Source organism: Cladosporium halotolerans (genome assembly GCF_011745625.1).
Source record: "Cladosporium halotolerans strain TM138-S3 chromosome Unknown Sca29, whole genome shotgun sequence".
Classification (NCBI taxonomy): Eukaryota; Fungi; Ascomycota; class Dothideomycetes; order Cladosporiales; family Cladosporiaceae; genus Cladosporium; species Cladosporium halotolerans.
The window spans coordinates 14,776-32,834 of NW_027191480.1; the positions used below are offsets into that span (position 1 = coordinate 14,776).

At 55.9% G+C, this 18,059-nt stretch overlaps 3 protein-coding genes across 3 annotated transcripts; 2 read left to right on the forward strand and 1 right to left on the reverse strand.

Moving 5' to 3' along the window:
- The first annotated feature begins 41 nt into the window (after positions 1-41).
- WHR41_08094 (uncharacterized protein) lies at positions 42-2,924 on the forward strand. Its single transcript, XM_069376698.1, has 3 exons — positions 42-789; positions 844-1,043; positions 1,091-2,924. The coding sequence occupies exons 1-3, from the start codon at positions 674-676 to the stop codon at positions 2,602-2,604; spliced, it is 1,830 nt and encodes a 609-aa protein (XP_069227188.1). The 5' UTR covers positions 42-673; the 3' UTR covers positions 2,605-2,924.
- A 170-nt stretch (positions 2,925-3,094) lies between these two features.
- WHR41_08095 (uncharacterized protein) lies at positions 3,095-4,231 on the reverse strand (the record flags this gene model as incomplete). The annotated part of the gene is made up of 1 exon (XM_069376699.1): positions 3,095-4,231. The coding sequence occupies one exon, from the start codon at positions 4,229-4,231 to the stop codon at positions 3,095-3,097; it is 1,137 nt and encodes a 378-aa protein (XP_069227187.1).
- A 680-nt stretch (positions 4,232-4,911) lies between these two features.
- Positions 4,912-17,880, forward strand: WHR41_08096 (uncharacterized protein; the record flags this gene model as incomplete). Its single annotated transcript, XM_069376700.1, has 1 exon — positions 4,912-17,880. The coding sequence occupies one exon, from the start codon at positions 4,912-4,914 to the stop codon at positions 17,878-17,880; it is 12,969 nt and encodes a 4,322-aa protein (XP_069227138.1).
- Positions 17,881-18,059: the final 179 nt, after the last annotated feature.

Below are 18,059 nucleotides of genomic sequence, written 5' to 3' on the forward strand. Positions count from 1 at the left end.
CCCGCATACCTCGTCCTCATCCACCTTGCCGCCAGTCTTTCCTCACTCACTCCTCCCGCCACCTCACGAAGCACGGGGCAAGAATTCTTCACCAGCAGTCTTTCTTCACCTTCCGTTCACTGCCGCGAATAGCACGAGTGCGCTCCGTCCTTCCACGAACACACGTGCAAAAGAAATGAATGCTGTCCTTTGACGCGTCATATGTCCATCTGGACACCATACCACGCGCTTAGCGAATACATTACTTTGAAGTATCAGTCAGAGATCCGCATCATCATCGACACAACAAAATCTCTCGTCGACGAAGAGGCCGAGTCTCGGAACCTGTGCAAGCAGACTGGTTCCTCACGCAGAAGCAAAGACCTCTTGCGCGCCATCAAGCGCACCTCGACCGCAGTCAGATCTGCGCCACGACTATCGACCTACGAACGATCCGCTCACTCCTGCCTCTTCACGCCGAGGGCTTACCAAGAGGCTCTTGCGCATCACCATCGGCCATACGGATTCCGTTTGATTAAGGGTCCTTCCAAGCATTCACTTTTCAGTCAAAAGCCGGCACTTCACCTTTGGCAAGACCGCTTGCTGCTCGACGACCTAAGTACTCCTGAGCTTCTCTTCTCCCTCATCTGGGAAGCAAGCCACGGCTGCATTAATCCCTCACAAATCGCACGCCATGTTCTCCAATAAAAGAGGGAGGAAGTTCGGAGAGACTGCCTGTATATTCGTCCATGCCGGCGCCGGCTACCACAGCGTCGCAAATGAGATGGTTCATTTGTCGGCTTGCAATGAGTAAGGTATCCGGTATGGCCAGCGCTTTTTCGATATTTGCTAACACAATCTCAGCGCCGCGAAACTTGCAATGAACGTGATGAAGACTGGAGGATCAGCCGTCGACGCCGTTGAGATCGCAATCAAGTGCCTCGAAGACCGTGAGATCACCAACGCTGGTTACGGAAGTAACCTCGCGATCGATGGTGTCGTCGAGTGCGATGCGCTGGTTGTGGATCACAACGGACGTAGTGGTGGTGCGGGAGCTGTTGCTCGTAAGTCTGACCATTGCCGAACTTGGGACAGAGCTAACATCATGCAGAGGTCAAGAATCCCATTTCTCTTGCGCGTGTTTTGCTCGACCACTCAGCCACTCAGCTATCTCTGCGTCGAGTGCCACCCAACCTACTAGTCGGTCAAGGGGCCACAGACTTTGCCCACGAGCAAGGAATTCCCATCGTTCGTTATGAGTCCCTCGTTTCGCCGGCAGCTCAAGAGCGCTGGAGGCGATGGAGTCAAGATCTCATTGCTGCAGAGCGCAAAGAGCGGGAGGCCCAGACTGCTCGCTACGGCGCATCACCAACCCCATCAGACGCAGACTACGATTCGCAGTTCCTGACAATGACAGCCGAGAAGAAGCGCAAGCTCTACACGACATCCATGGCTGAAGCTTTGGTGAACGACGCGCAGCCTGTATCGCCGCCAGCCTCGGACGATAGAAAGAGTTTTGCGTACTCATCTTCGCCCTCCCGTGCAAGCTCGGCTATTTCCATACCGCAAGCATACAACACCGACAAGACGACGCCCGAGGCAGACGATAGCTACACCGATCCGTACGGTCCGCCGGGGCCATTGTCACGACCTTCCGTGGCCGAATTCATGAACAGTCCTCAAACTGCGGCAGAGACCATTCCGTCTGATACTGGCAAATCGTACGGCAGCAAAGATGGAGGGTTCTCACGTCATGGGGCTGAGGAGCAGGCCGTGAGAAACAGTAGCGAGATTTTCGATGGTGTATCCCTCAAAGAATACTCGCAAGCATCCGGGCTCGGCACATGGAGTGATGGAACGTTTGGAACGGAGTCCACCACTGCGTCTTCGTACCATGGCATTGCCTTCGAAGACATACCGCAGCTAGGGCCAGCCCCTAGGTCTGTCTCTTCTTCACCGGGAGTGGACCAGGACGCCCCGACACCGCGAGCAATATCGCCAGACGAGGCATTCTTCAGCGACAAGGAAAATTCTCTGCCTCCTCCTACCGATGAAGACTCCATCACAGACACGGTCGGAGCAATCGCCATCGACATGTACGGGAACATCGCCTGTGGCGCCTCTTCTGGTGGCATTGGGATGAAACACCGTGGTCGTATCGGTCCTGCCGCTCTCGTCGGCATTGGTGCGAGTGTCATTCCCGTCGATCCGGACGACCCAGACCGCACGACTGTCGCCACAGTCACCAGTGGCACTGGCGAACACATGGGCACAACAATGGCGGCCTCTGTCTGCTCGAACCGCATCTTCTATTCCCAGCGTCGCACGCCTGGTGGCGGCACGGAGCAGGTCACGGAAGACGAAGCTCTCAAAGCTTTCATCGAACGCGACTTCATGAACCACCCCTCTGTCCGCCACAGCCAATCGACCGGTGCAATCGGCATGCTCACCGTCAAGCGTACTTCAGACGGGGCATGGCTATATTACGCACACAACACCGACTCCTTCGCCATCGCCAGCATGAGCTCCGACGACGCCAAACCTTCATGTTCGATGAGCAGAAGCAGAGGCAATGGCACTATAGCCCAGGGCGGTAAGGGCGTGCGTTTCCGCAAGAAGAAATGAGCTTCGGTCTCGAGCGTGCAGCTCGACTGATTATCTGTGTGATTCTTTTTGGCTTGGTTTGGCTTCTTTTCCATCTGACTGTACGTCTGCGGGCTGGGCTGCCTGCGACCCTAAGCTTGGAGAACCGAGGTGAAAGATGAGCGTGTTTGGCTTTGAATTCAGGGGACGATGTACATTAGCGGGCAGAAGGAGTGCTTGCTTTTCTCCACTCAATAGCATGAGATACCTAGTAAATGATACCCTGGCTGTACCTGAGGATTCTGATCGTTTTGGGATCTAGATCGGGCCTTAGCGTTCTTCAGGTCGATTGATGAAGAATACGAGGTCTCAAAACACCTCAAATCTTTTACCAGACCGCCACAACCGGCCATCTATCGTACAGAAACTTCCCCCAAACCCCCTTTGGCAAACCCCTCTGGACAACCCACTCCGCCAAACGCCTTGCTCAAAATCACATCTAGTAGAAACATTCCATACCCCTCAAAACCCCTCACCCGGGCGCCGGCGTCCCCCCAGCACTCCCCGGCGTCTCCCCCTCCCCAACCACCCTCTTCCTCTTCTTTTTCTTCCTCGGCACAACCGCCGGTTTCCGCCCATAGCTCGCGAGCGCCAAATGGCTCCCGCAGGTCAGACACGTCCCGTCCGGCACGGGCTCGCAGAAAATCGACAGGCAGATACTGCACACGAAGCCCACGTCCACGATGCGCCGGTGGCAGAAGCAGGCCGCGCGGAAATCGACGCTCTTCCCTGCGCCTTCGCCCGAGGGGAGGATGAGGCTTTGGCGCGCCGTGGGGTCCGGGAGGAAGGCGAGCATGAGGGTTTGGAGCAGGCCGGCGTGCGAGGTGGGCGTTGTGGAGGAGAGGTGGATGCCGCCGGTTGCGTCCGCGGCTTGTTGCAGGAAGGTGCTGCTGGAGGCGAGCGTGAGCACGTCGATGGGGATGCTGAGGCGTTGAGCGGCGAAGATGGCGTTCATGGTCGGGATGTATTGCGCGCTGTTGTCGGGGCTCGTGCTGAGGATGAGGATGCGCGAGGTGCTGCTGCCGGGGGCGGAGGAGCCGGCAGCGCGGGAGTCGGAGGTGTTGCTGCTGGGGTCGGAGTAGTTGAAGGAGGATTGCGCGGTTTGGGTGGATGTGGGTCCCGCGGTGGTGAGTTTGGAGGTGTGGGAGAGGGCGAGGGTGAGGGCGCCGGCGGTCATTGTTGTGGGGGTTGAGGAGAGGGCGGCTTTGGTTGTGGTTGCGAGGAGGTTTTGGAGGTTGCTTGTTATTGCGCGCTCGACGGCGGCGAAGGGCCGGTATTTGTTCGCTTCGTCGGGTGGCTGTTGGACGGGCCCGCCGTTGGCCATGTCAACGTCGCCATTGACTTGCTGATGGCCTCTGGAAGGGGGCGTTGGGTATAACCATTCTGCTCTTTCTACGTGGCTGGCAAGAACCGCGACCTGGTTCGCAGGGTTTATCGCCAGGTGGGCGTTCAAGAACACCAACAAGCTGGCGAGAGCCTTGTGGAGAGGGAGACTGGGTGCGAGCAGGTTCCAGGCGTGTGGGTTCGTATCGAGGATTACGGTGAGGAGCGAAGGAGGTGCGCCTGTGTCAGCCTCGATGGAACGGCTGGTGGCATCTACGGCATTCATTGTGATTTCCCACGTCTGTTGAAACTGCGAATGAATCCAAAGCTACTCCGGCGGACGGTCGACTGTCGGCGTTCAAAGGGCCGCTTCCATCTATTCTTTTCCTAGCTCTTTTGCATGTCTCAAGAGTCTCCACGCTCCCCGTTGAGTCAAAGTGATCGTCGCATGGAAGCAAGGGGCTTTAGATGTCGAGTTGTGCTAACAAATCACAAATGTTTGGGGACGCTTACATCGCGAAGTTTAGCATGTGATCGCGCGTGCGGTCATCACTCCAGCAGGCGGTTCTGAGGCTCGTCGGGCGCTGCTCAGGCACTCCCGAGCGCTACGGCGGACGAAACGTCGCAGGCAGCCAGCAGCCCTCCACCTCCACGCCGCGTTTCGTGAAGCTCCAAAGCAACGCGTGCCTTTCTCCTGCGATTAACAAACACTCCTTTCCCGTTGACCAACGCCACTTCGAGTCTGCAAGAGGACGCAATACTGTGTGCCTCATAATACCACCACCACTCAACCACTCATTTCCTTCTACTTTAATATTTGGCGACTCGAAACAACGTGGAATTCACCGTCCGGACCCCTGTATCTGGGCCTACAACAAATTACACGCATTCGTCTTTACATCACCGATCCAAGCTCAACTGCAAGCGATGCTCATTTCTGCATACATCCTGGACTGTTAGACGAATATGGAGGACCCCGTGGTCCAGGGAGCAAATGGCGTTGCTAATGGCACGCCGCCTGCGCCCACCCCAAATGCCGTCGATCCACAGGATATCATCAAGTACTTGAGCAGCGTGCTCGAAGTGACTTTGGGCGCTTCAAAGGAGGAACTGAAGAGCCAAGGAAGCTTGCTGGAGGAATCGTTACTTGAAGACACACTGGCAAGATGCACCCGATTTGCGCTGGAAGCACAGGTTGCGCTGTACGTGTTAAAGGAGGCCGCTGTTGGCGGTAGTGGTGCGCAAGCCAACGGCGATTCGGAAGAAGAGCAGGCCGTGTACACCTTGAGCTCCGATCTCACATATTCATCGAGGACGCTGGGATGTGTGGCGTTCCTGAAACGACCCAGCCCAATTACTTCGGATCTTCCGGTTTCGAAGCAGCTTTCTGTCGTTAACCTGCCCCTGTCTGGAATCTTGGGCAACAGCGCCGACTCTGGATCTACACTATCCCCGTACGAAAGCTTGCACTCATTACTTCGAGGAGCCATCGCTCCTTTCTTCGAAGCGGCAGCAAGAGGCTCTGAGCCTTCAAGCGACAAGCTCAGGTCAGACGGCGACTCGAGGACAGGCATCACAGGAGCAAGAAGACGGTTGGCAGAACTCGACAGCAGCTTGCTGAACCTGCTGCAGAACAGCGAAGTGTCAGAGCCTAAGCTTCAAATACACGAGGCAGTTTACAAGCAGCTGGAGGATTCCCAAGGCGATGTCACAGCAGCCATCGCGCAGATCCCCGACAATGTGGTGTCGAACAGCGGCATCTTAAACAAATTGCAAGCAATGGCGAACGACTGGATCAGGCAAATTCGGGAGTTCACAAAGCAAGCAGACGAGCGTCCGGTTGGTAGCGCGACGCAAGAGAAGAACTTCTGGCTGGCCATGGAATCCGCGATCGAGAGCATAGAAGAGCAGCTTGCTGGACCAGGCGTGCAATTGACCATGAAGATCTTGGAGAAGGCGAAGCGACACGGTGTGACCGCGAGTTTCCAATCAGACACAGGACTGAAGGAAGCAAAGGATCGTGTTCAGAGGTACAATCAGCTGTTCCATGGCTTTCCGATCGAGGAGGTTCTCAACGCCACCACGATTGAGAAGCTGCAGGATGCTATCGAGCAGGTGTTCAGCCACTTGAACAAGAAGCTCCGCATTTGCCCGTATCCCGTCAAGCGTGCACTGCCGCTTGTTGAAGCAATTTCAGCCGATCTGGACTCCAGAATTCACAATTTGATCCATGGCCGCACACTCATGCAGATGAGTTTTGAAGACTTCAAGAAGATCATTGCCACCGTCAACGATCTTTGGTCCGTCTGGGACGATCAGCTCAAAGAGTTTACGAATGTCGCTCGTGAAGTCACCCGGAGACGCAACGACAAGTTCATTCCGATCAAGATTCAGAAGAAGCACGACAAGACCCAAGACCGACTCGAGTACATCGAGAATTTCAGGACCAACCACGAGCAGCTTCAGCGCACCATTTCGAATGTACTCGGTCCCGAGGACGAAGGCGCCGAAGCTCTGGGTGGCCCTGCTGCGCCTGTCATTGTCGAAGAAATGGGAGACGTCGATGCCGTCGAAGAGATCTCGCAAGCATACACAGCCGTCAAAGACGTTGATGTCCTGGACACATCGCCCGATGGAGAACGGCTGTGGGCACAGGCCGAAGCAGCTTACAACGAACGCACTGCGAGAGTTGAGAACTCTATCATCGCCAGGCTGCGTGACCGTCTGGCTGTGGCTAAGACAGCAAACGAAATGTTCCGTGTGTTCTCTAGATTCAATGCGCTTTTCGTCCGACCTAAGATCCGAGGTGCTATTTCTGATCATCAGACGCAGCTCATCAACAATGTCAAGGACGATATCGACGCGCTACAGGTGCGTTTCACACATCAATACGGCCAGTCCGAGGCGCACGCAATGGCCCAGCTTCATGATGTGCCTCCCATCTCCGGTGCCATCATTCGCGCTAGACAGGTCGAGCGTCAACTGGACAGCTACATGAGCAAAATTGAAGATATTCTCGGATCTAAATGGGCTCAACACACCGAAGGACAACGCCTGTTCGCACTGGGCGAGCGTTTCCGGGAGCGATTGGACACCAAGCCAATCTTTGATGACTGGCTTCGCGACATCACCCGCAGGTCCCTGAGCATCTCCGGTCGCCTCTTCACCATCCACCAGAACAGAATCAAGGGTAATCAGCTGGAGGTCCACGTCAACTTTGATTCTCAGGTGATCACGCTGTTCAAGGAAGTGAGAAACTTGCTCTGGCTCAACTTCAACGTCCCTCACAGCATTACCAACGTCTCAAAGGAAGCGCGCCGTGTTTACCCATTCGCTGTTAGTCTCATGGAGAGCCTGAACACGTATGATCAGACCAATATGACGATCCAAAGCATGCCGCAGGTTTCGATACTGCTCAGCAACTACCGCAACGCTGTGCAGGCTTTCGTCGCCAAAGGCGCGCCTCTCCGTTGGGACACATTCGTGCTTGCTTATGACGTCCACATAAGGCAGGTTAGCAGCGATGGAGATCCTACTGGTCGCGTTGAAGACAACAAGCACGTTCAGTTTGTGAGGGACCTTGGCAATTCCATCACGACGCTTCAGGCGAAGGTTTCCACCCTCTCTTCAATCCAAGTGAATGCGGATGCGGCTCTCCGTGAGCTGCAGACCTGTGGCTTCGTCCAAGATTCCTTTCGCTCGCATCTCGAAGCTATGCAGCGTGCTGTCGATCAACTCAACCTGGAGTCTTACGCGAACATTCCATTTTGGGTCGCTAAGACCAACGAAAAGATCGTCGAGGCCTTGCACACTCGCTTGCAGCAAGCCCTCAAAGACTGGTCTGAGGACTTTGAGGACCCTGCGCATTCGGGTGAAAAGGAAGCAGGAACGCCCAACATTGAGACATTCAACCACGACGTTGTCATGCAGAACCAGACCATCCAGCTTGAGCCGCCACTTGAAGACGCAAGGGCTGGATGGCTCGCCAACTTGCAGGAGTGGCTCGCTACCGTATGCGACCTGCCTAGGGTGCAGGCTTCGCGATTCGAAAGCGCCCTCACCGTCGGAGTATCTAAGTCATCAACAACTTACGCCGAGCTTCCTGCCATGAGCATGGATTCTCTCGCGACTCTTTATGAGAGAATTGAGGCAAAGATCGCTGTTGCACAGACGTATGTGGACGAGTGGCTGCAGTTCCAGTCACTATGGGATCTCCAACTCGATCAGGTGCAAGACGACATTGGCGAAGATCTTGAGCTCTGGCTGCAACTTATTCAGGAGCTGCGCCAGAAGCGTGAGACATTTGACACATCCGGCATGCGCAGATCCTTCGGACACCTGGTCATCAACTATGAGCAAGTGCAGGCTAAGGTCAACGCCAAGTATGACCAGTGGCAGCACGAGCTACTTGGTCACTTCGCCGGCCTCTTTGCCACTCGGTTGGTCGACGTCTACGCTGAGCTTCAGAAGTCCAGGAAGGATCTTGAAGGCCAAAGCATGCAAACGAGCTCCACTTCTCAGGCGGTGTCTTTCATTACCGTGGTGCAGACCTGCAAGCGCAAGGCTAAGGTTTGGGGCCCGGACATGGAAACATTCCGTCAAGGCCAGCAGACCTTGTCACGTCTGCGCTATCAGTATCCCAAGGATTGGATGTACGTCGAGCAAGTCGACCATGAATGGACTGCTCTGCAGGAAGTGCTCGAGCGTAAGAGCAAGCTCATCGCCGATCAGACTGACGCCTTGCGTGCCAAGATCTCTGCAGAGGATGGTGTCGTCTCCAGGCGGGTTGCTGAGATCACGGAGAAGTGGAATGAGGAGCGCCCGGTCGCTGGCTCTATCCCACCTGCCGAGGCGGTCGCAACACTGGACAACTTCGACTCCGAGCTCAGCCAGCTTAGTGAGCAGGCTGAGATGGTTTCGAAGGCTAAGGAGGCGCTCGAGCTGCCCGCCAGTCCCGATAACATGCTCTCGACTTTGTTGGAAGAGGTTCAAGACTTTAAGTCTGTTTGGGCAAACCTGAGCATCGTCTGGGATCAGATCAATGACCTGCGCGACCAGCCTTGGAACAGCATCCAGCCTCGTAAGCTTCGGCAGCAGATTGACAACCTCATCAAGACTACCAAGGAGATGCCCAGCCGCATGCGTCAATACGCTGCCTTCGAGCATGTGCAGAACGTTCTCCGCCAGCTTCTTAAGGTCAACCCACTTCTCACCGAGATGCGCTCGGACGCTGTGCGTGAGCGCCACTGGGTCAAGATCTTCAAGAACCTCCAGCCTTCCAAGCGCTACTCTGCAATCTCAATGACGCTCGGAGACGTCTGGGATCTACAGCTTGGTCCTAGTGAGGCCATCATCCGCGACGTTATCACTCAGGCGCAAGGTGAGATGGCTCTGGAGGAGTTCGTCCGGTCCGTACGCGAGCACTGGCAGAACTACACTCTGGACCTTGTGAACTACCAGAACAAGTGCAGACTGATCCGCGGCTGGGATGACCTGTTCGCCAAGTGCAGCGACCACTTGAACTCTCTGCAAGCCATGAGGCACTCGCCTTACTACAAGGAGTTCGAGGAAGAGGCTTCCTCCTGGGAGGACAAGCTTAACCGCATTCACGTTTTGTTCGATGTATGGATTGACGTCCAGCGCCAGTGGGTCTACCTCGAAGGAGTTTTCACGGGCAACGCCGATATCAAGCACTTGTTGCCCGTCGAGTCTTCACGCTTTGCGAACATCAACAGCGAATTCATGGCTGTCTTGAAGAAGGTGTACCGTTCGCCGCAAGTGCTTGAGGTCCTGAACATCCCCGATGTGCAAAGGTCACTCGAGCGCCTCGCAGATTTGCTGAACAAGATTCAAAAGGCTTTGGGCGAGTACTTGGAGAAGGAGAGAATTGCATTCCCTCGCTTCTACTTCGTTGGTGACGAGGACTTGCTGGAGATCATCGGCAACGCAAATGACACACTCCGCATCGCAAAACATCTTAGGAAGATGTTCGCAGGTATTTCCGGCGTTGTCATGGATGACGAGTCTAACATCCGTGGCCTCACTTCCAAGGAGGGAGAGCAAGTCATGCTGAGAAAGCCGATCTCGCTTACAGCCACGCCTAAGATCAACGAGTGGCTCAAGGCTCTGGAAGATAACATGCGTGAGACTTTGTCCGAGAATCTCTCCGAAGCTGTGCATGACTTCCAGAACATTGGCGAGGACAACGACGACGTCTTTGAGAGCTTCCTCTCTGCTTATCCCGCCCAGATTGTAGTCCTCGCTACGCAAGCATGTTGGACGTCAGACGTGAACGCTGCGCTGGAGAAGGGCGGCTCTGCATTGCAGACCCTATTCGACGCGCAAGTCAACAGACTCAAGTTCCTTGCTTCCACCGTCTTGAAGAACCTTGACCCGCTCTTCCGCAAGAAGTGCGAGCAGCTCATCACCGAATTCGTCCACCAGAGGGACGGTATCGAAAAGCTCATTCAAGGTGGTGCCGACTCGCCTAACCACTACCTGTGGCTTCTGATGATGCGCTACGAGTTTGACCCTAGCGCTGCTCCTCTGGACCGCATGCAAATCAAGGTCGCAAACGCGACGCTTGCATATGGCTTCGAATACTTGGGCGTGCCTGAACGTCTTGTCCGCACTCCTCTGACCGACCGCTGTTTCCTGACGCTCTCTCAAGCCTTGTGCCAGCGTCTTGGAGGATCGCCTTACGGTCCTGCAGGTACCGGTAAGACTGAATCAGTCAAGGCACTTGGTGTGCAGCTAGGCCGCTTTACGCTCGTCTTCAACTGTGACGACACATTCGATTTCCAGGCCATGGGCCGCATCTTCCTCGGTATATCGCAGGTCGGTGCTTGGGGTTGTTTCGACGAGTTCAACAGATTGGAAGAGCGCATTCTGTCCGCTGTCTCTCAGCAGATTCAAAACATCCAGGTCGGCTTGCGCAAGCGTGTGACGGACCCGAACGCACAGATCGATCTCGTCGGACGGCAACTGAAGGTCCACCCCCTCACTGGCATGTTTATCACCATGAACCCTGGCTACGCTGGCCGTTCCAACCTTCCGGACAACTTGAAGAAGCTGTTCCGCAGCGTTGCCATGTCGAAGCCGGACAAGGAGATCATTGCCGAAGTTATGCTCTTCTCGCAGGGTTTCACCGAGGCCAAGCCTCTCTCGAGACAGACGGTGCCCTTCTTCGACAAGTGCAGCACATCGCTTTCCAAACAGCCGCATTACGATTTCGGTCTCAGAGCTCTAAAGAGTGTGCTCGTCAGTTCTGGTGGCCTCAAGCGCTTGAGGATCCAGGGCGGCGCCGAGAAGACTGACAGCGCGAGCATGGAGCCTCAGATCATCGTTCAGAGTATCCGAGAGACGATCGCGCCGAAGCTGGTGCGCAGCGACGCGAAGCTGCTCGAGGAGATCGAGACGGAGATGTTCCCGGGCGTGCAATACGTTCCCGCATCCTTGGAGGAGCTTCGCAAGGCTTTGCACGAGGTCGTCGAAGAGCGCAATCTCGTTGCCACTGATGCCTGGATGACCAAGGTCCTCCAGCTCTACCAGATCCAGAACTTGCACCATGGTGTCATGATGGTTGGTAGTTCCGGTACTGGCAAGTCTAATGCCTGGAGGACGCTGCTCGCTGCGCTGCAGAGGGTCGACGGTGTCGAGGGCATTTGCCACGTCATTGACCCGAAGGTCATGTCTAAGGAAAGCCTGTACGGTAGCCTGGACAGCACTACGCGCGAGTGGACCGACGGTCTCTTCACTAGCATCCTGCGCAAGGTTGTCGATAACCTGCGTGGAGAGGAGAGCAAGCGTCATTGGATTATCTTCGATGGTGATGTCGATCCTGAATGGGTCGAGAACTTAAACAGTGTGTTGGACGACAACAAGCTGCTCACTCTGCCAAATGGTGAGCGTCTCGGTCTGCCCTCGAATGTCCGCATCATGTTCGAAGTTGAAACGCTCAAATACGCCACGCTTGCGACCGTCAGTCGTTGCGGTATGGTTTGGTTCAGCGATGACACCGTTGAGGTCGGTGTCATGCTCTCTCGCTATGTCGCTCAGCTCCGCACGACTACATTTGAAGATCTGGATGACGAAGGTGCCACTCCTGCATCGGCTGAGTCAAGACTCTCAGTGCAGAATATCATGGCCGACATTCTGGAACAGCGCCTTACCACCAACGACTTCGTCTCGAAGGCTCTGGCGCAGAGCCAGGATTACCGTCACATCATGGACTTCACCCACATTCGTGCTTTGGGCACGCTTTTCTCGCTGCTGCGCAAGGCTTGCCGCTCAGTGCTCGAGTACAACATTCAACACTCTGACTTCCCTCTTTCCGATGAGCAGGTCGAGGCTTACCTCTCAAAGAAGGTACTTCTCGCCGCTGTCTGGTCCTTTACAGGTGACTGTCCGCTCGTGGAGCGCAAGGCTTTCGGCGATTATCTTGCCGGCCTCGCTACGTTCGACGTGCCTGTGCTCACAGACACTGCATCATTGATCGACTACGATGTGGTTCTGCCTAACGCAGCCTGGACTCCCTGGCAGACGCAGGTGCCTTCGATCGAAGTCAACACTCACTCAGTTACTCAGACAGACCTTGTCATTCCGACGCTGGACACTGTCCGCCACGAGGAAGTACTGTACTCCTTCCTTGCCGAACACAAGCCTTTGCTTCTGTGCGGTCCTCCTGGTTCGGGTAAGACGATGACGCTGTTCAGCGCCCTCCGCAAGCTGCCCAACATGGAAGTGGTTGGCCTCAACTTTTCCAGTGCCACTACTCCCGATCTGCTTGTCAAGACTCTGGAGCAGTACTGTGATTACCGCAAGACTCTCAGCGGTGTCACAATGGCTCCGAGGCAGATTGGTCGCTGGCTGGTCGTCTTCTGCGACGAGATCAACTTGCCCGCCCCCGACCAGTATGGTACTCAGCGCGTCATCTCGTTCTTGCGTCAGCTCGTCGAACACAGCGGCTTCTGGCGCACTTCGACCAAGACCTGGGTCAGTCTCGAGCGCATTCAGTTCGTCGGTGCTTGTAACCCGCCTACAGACGCTGGTCGTACGCCTCTTGGCTTGCGATTTCTCCGTCACTCGCCTCTGATCATGGTCGACTACCCTGGCGAGCTGTCTCTCACCCAGATCTACGGCACCTTCAACAATGCGATCCTCAAGATCATCCCCACGCTTCGTGGTTACGCAGAGGCCTTGACCTCCTCGATGATCCAGGTGTACATGCAGTCGCAGAGGCGCTTTACGCCTGACATTCAGCCACACTACGTCTACTCGCCTCGTGAGCTCACTAGATGGGTTCGCGCTATTTACGAGGCAATCAGGCCGCTGGAGACGTTGTCTCTGGAAGGCCTTGTCAGGATCTGGGCTCACGAAGCTCTGCGTCTGTTCTCTGACCGTTTGATTGCGGACGATGAGCGCCAGTGGACTGAAGAGACAGTCAACCGTATCGCGCTTGAGCACTTCCCCAACATCGATGAAGATGCAGCTCTGCAGCGACCTATCCTCTTCTCTAACTGGCTCTCCAAGAACTACGTGCCGGTCCGCAGAGATGAGCTCCGCGACTTCGTCAAGGCTAGACTGCGCACCTTCTGTGAGGAAGAGCTCGATGTCCCGCTCATCCTTTTCAACGACGTCCTGGAACATGTGCTGCGCATTGACCGTGTCTTCCGCCAGCCGCAAGGTCATCTCATCCTAATCGGTGTCAGCGGTAGTGGCAAGACTACCCTGTCCCGCTTTGTGGCCTGGATGAACGGCCTGTCTGTCTTCCAGATCAAGGTTCACGGCAAGTACTCCGCCGAGGACTTCGATGAGGATCTTCGCAATGTTCTTCGCCGCTGTGGTTGCAAGGGTGAAAAGATTTGCTTCATCATGGACGAGTCCAACGTTCTTGACTCTGGTTTCTTGGAGCGCATGAACACGCTCCTCGCCAACGGTGAAGTCCCCGGTCTCTTTGAAGGCGACGAGTACGCTACTTTGATGACCGCTTGCAAGGAAGGCGCGCAGCGTCAAGGCCTCCTGCTCGACTCCCAGGAGGAGCTGTACAAGTGGTTCACCCAGCAGATCGTCCGCAACCTGCACGTTGTGTTCACCATGAACCCGCCCACTGGAGGCCTTTCGTCCAAGGCTGCCACCAGTCCTGCACTTTTCAACCGTTGCGTACTTAATTGGTTCGGTGACTGGTCTGATCAGGCGCTCTACCAGGTGGCTTACGAGCTCACGCAATCTGTTGACATCGACAGAGGCAATTACACTTCTCCCGACACCCTCCCTATCGAGTACAACCAGCTCCCCACGCCGCTGTCGCACAGGGATGCCATCGTCAATTCGATGGTGCACGTTCACCACTCCATCCACAAGTTCAACAGTCGCCTCCGGCAGCAACAGAACAAGATCACGTTCCAGACGCCACGTCAATTCCTGGACTTCACCGCCCAGTTCGTCCAGCTGCTTAACGAGAAGCGCGATGATCTTGAAGAACAGCAGAGGCATTTGAACGTCGGTCTAGACAAGTTGAGGGAGACTCTTGCGAAGGTTTCGGACCTGAAGAAGAGTCTTGCAGAGAAGAAGTCGGAGCTTGAAAGGAAGGACGCCGAAGCCAGCGAGAAACTCAACCGCATGTTGGCTGACCAGAAGGAGGCCGAGCAGCGCCGCGCTGCTTCGCTCGAAATCCAGGTCGCGCTCGAGAAGCAAAACAAGGAGGTGGCGGAACGTAAGGAAGTCGTCCTCAGCGATCTCGCCAAAGCTGAGCCCGCCGTCGCCGAGGCGCAACGCAGCGTCAGCAACATCAAGCGCCAGCACCTCACTGAAGTCAGGTCGATGCAGAACCCGCCGTCTGGTGTCAAGCTTGCCTTGGAAGCCGTTTGCACTCTACTGGGCAACAAGGCCACGGACTGGAAGAGCATCGTGTCGATCATTCGCAAGGATGACTTTATTGCTAGCATCGTCAATTACGACAACGAGAAGCAGATGACGCCGTCGCACCGCAGGAAGATGAGATCGGACTATCTGTCCAACGAGGACTTCACTTTCGAGCGTGTCAACCGTGCAAGCAAGGCTTGCGGACCGCTCGTGCAATGGGTTGAGGCGCAAGTCATGTACTCTGAGATTCTCGACCGCGTCGGACCGCTGAGAGAAGAGGTCGACGTTCTTGAGGATCGAGCACTGCAGACACAGGCAGAAGCCAAGATGATTGAGAACACCCTTGTTGAGCTTGAACAGTCTATCGCGACGTACAAGTCTGAGTACGCGGCGCTCATCAGTCAGACTGAGGCCATCAAGGCCGAGATGACCCGCGTGCAGTCCAAGGTCAACCGCAGCATGCGTTTGCTGGACAGCCTGTCGTCCGAGCGAGTTCGCTGGGAGGAGAGCAGCACGACGTTCGAGGCACAGATGCGCACGCTCATTGGAGATGTGTTCCTTGCCGCTGCCTTCCTTGCTTATGGCGGTCTTTACGATCAACAATACCGCCGTGCCATGTTGGAAGATTGGTCGCAGCATCTGTCTGCGTCCGGCATCCAGTTCAAGAGCGAAAACCCCATGTCGGAGTACCTCTCCACCGCAGACGAGAGGCAGCAGTGGCACGACCACGCTCTGCCCGTCGACGAGCTTTGCACGGAGAATGCCATCATGCTCAAGAGGTACAACAGGTACCCGTTGATCATCGATCCTTCTGGTCGCATCACAGACTTCCTGCAGAACGAGAGCAAGGAACGCCGCTTGACCGTGACCAGCTTCTTGGACAGCTCATTCGTCAAACAGCTTGAGAGTGCCCTGCGTTTCGGCAACCCCATCTTGATCCAGGACGCAGAGCACATCGACCCCATCCTAAACCAGGTCCTCAACAAAGAGTACCAGAAGACTGGTGGTCGTGTTCTCATCCAGCTTGGCAGGCAAGATATCGACTTTTCGCCGGCGTTCAAGCTCTACCTGTCTACGCGTGACCCCTCTGCCATGTTCGCTCCAGATGTGTGCAGCAGAACGACATTCGTCAACTTCACAGTCACTCAGAGCAGCTTGAAGACTCAGACTCTCAACGACGTCCTCAAGTCCGAGCGTCCGGATGTCGATGAGCGCCGGTCTAACCTTGTCAAGATGCAAGGCGAGTTCACTCACCGCCTGCGCAGACTCGAGCGCATGCTTCTGCAAGCTCTCAACGACTCGCGTGGCAACATCCTCGACGACGAAAATGTCATCCAGACGCTCGAGACGCTCAAAAACGAAGCAGCAGAGATCACGACCAAGGCGGCCGAGACCGAGGGTGTCATGGGCGAAGTTAATAACATCATGAGCACCTACGACATCATCGCCAGGTCTTGCTCGGCCATCTTCGCCGTGCTAGAACAGCTATACCACATCCACCACTTCTACCAGTTCTCCCTGCAGTACTTCGTCGATATCTTCGAGAAGGTACTCGCAGCCGCTCGCGCCTCGGCAGAGCGTGAACCGAGAACCCGTGTCGATGCAATCTTGAGAGACCTATTCAGCACTACGTACCGTGAGACGTCCGTCTCGCTCCTGCAGAAGGACCGTCTGACGTTTGCTGTGCTCCTCGCTCAGGCAGCGCCCTTCCCTATGGACAAGTCCATCATTGACATCCTGCTAGATCCGCAAGTCAAGAGTGCCGATGTGAGCTCTAACCCTGAGGTCAAGACTCAAGCCATGACAGCCGCATCAAACTTCGGTGTTCTCAAGGACGTCCTTGCGAAGGCTGACGAGGCCAGCTTTGAGAAGTTTTTCGGCGAAGAGAATGCGGAGACGTGTGTGCCTGGCTTGGAAGAGGAGAAGAACGCCAACAACAAGGCGCTCAAGGAGCTGCTGATGGTCAAGCTGATGAGGATCGATCGCTTGGTGCCGGCAACGGAGCGCTTCGTCGCCACTGTCTTCGGTAGCGAGTTCCTGGACGTTACTGAGGACCTCGCCCGCATTGTCAAGGAGATCCCGTCTGGCGCTCCCGTTGCGCTCTGCGCCAGCCCTGGGTTCGACGCATCCTACAAGGTCGATCAGCTCGTCGAACGTACCTCCGCAACCTGTGCCAACGTCGCCATGGGTTCTAACGAAAGCATTGCCAGCGCCGACGCTGCACTAGCAGGTGCCGCTGCCAACGGATCGTGGGTCCAGATCAAGAACGTCCACCTTGCTGCTGAATGGCTCCAGAATCTGGTCAAGCGCATCGACTCTCTCAAGCCGCACGCCGACTTCCGCCTCTTCCTATCCATGGAGACAAGCGAGAAGATCCCGTCGTCCCTGCTCCGCGCCTCCCGCGTCCTCATGTACGAGCAGCCCGCCGGCATTCGCGCCAACATGCGCGACTCGCTCTCCTCCCTGCCCGACAAGGCCGTGCAGCAGCCCGTAGAGAAGGCCCGCGTCCACTTCCTGCTCTCCTACCTGCACGCCGTCGTCCAGGAGCGCCTCCGTTACGCCCCGCGCCTGGGCTGGAAGAGCTTCTGGGAGTTCAACGACGCCGATTACGACTGCTCCGCCTTCGTCATCCAGTGGTGGGTCGACCAGGTCGGCCGTGGCCGCTCCAACGTCGCCCCGCGCAGCATTCCCTGGGAGATTCTCCGCGTGCTCATCACGGAGCTGTACGGCGGCAAGGTCGACGATGCGGAAGACTTCGCGGCTCTCACGGGCTTGGTCTTCAAGACGCTCACGCCGGATGCCTTCGAGGACGGCTTCAATGTTATTGGAGAGGTCGCGGGCGATGCGAGCGTAGGCATCGCTCTGCCAGGCGGTACAAGCAAGGCTGATTTCCTTGCTTGGGTCAACAAGGAGCTGCCAGAGCGCGAGCCGCCGACCTACCTGGGCCTGCCGGCTAATGCCGAGAAGTTGCTGTTGGTGGCGCATGCGGAGGATATGTTGAAGGGCATGAAGAGAGTGATGGATGTGCTGGATGAAGGAGAAAGCGTGATGGCGGAGGTTGAGGAGGCTTAAAGAAGAGAAAGGGAAGGAAGATGGGCTGAGTGAAGGTGTTTTTTTCTTTTTGTCTGTTTGGTGTGGTTCAGGCTTTTCAGGCTTGCATTGGGAAGGCGTTTGGTTGGTTTGAAGGGGTTCAAGGTGGCATTTCTTGATTCTTGTCCAGTGTGAATCGCGCCTATACCCCCAAACGGTTG

What these genes read in the sequence shown, in the direction of transcription:
- WHR41_08094 (XM_069376698.1), top strand. Translation starts at nt 674, where the DNA reads ATGTTCTCCAATAAAAGAGGGAGGAAGTTCGGAGAGACTGCCTGTATA. An exon ending in CATTTGTCGGCTTGCAATGA is followed by an intron (nt 790 to 843) that starts GTAAGGTATCCG and finishes ACACAATCTCAG; the next exon opens with CGCCGCGAAACTTGCAATGA. An exon ending in TGGTGCGGGAGCTGTTGCTC is followed by an intron (nt 1,044 to 1,090) that starts GTAAGTCTGACC and finishes AACATCATGCAG; the next exon opens with AGGTCAAGAATCCCATTTCT.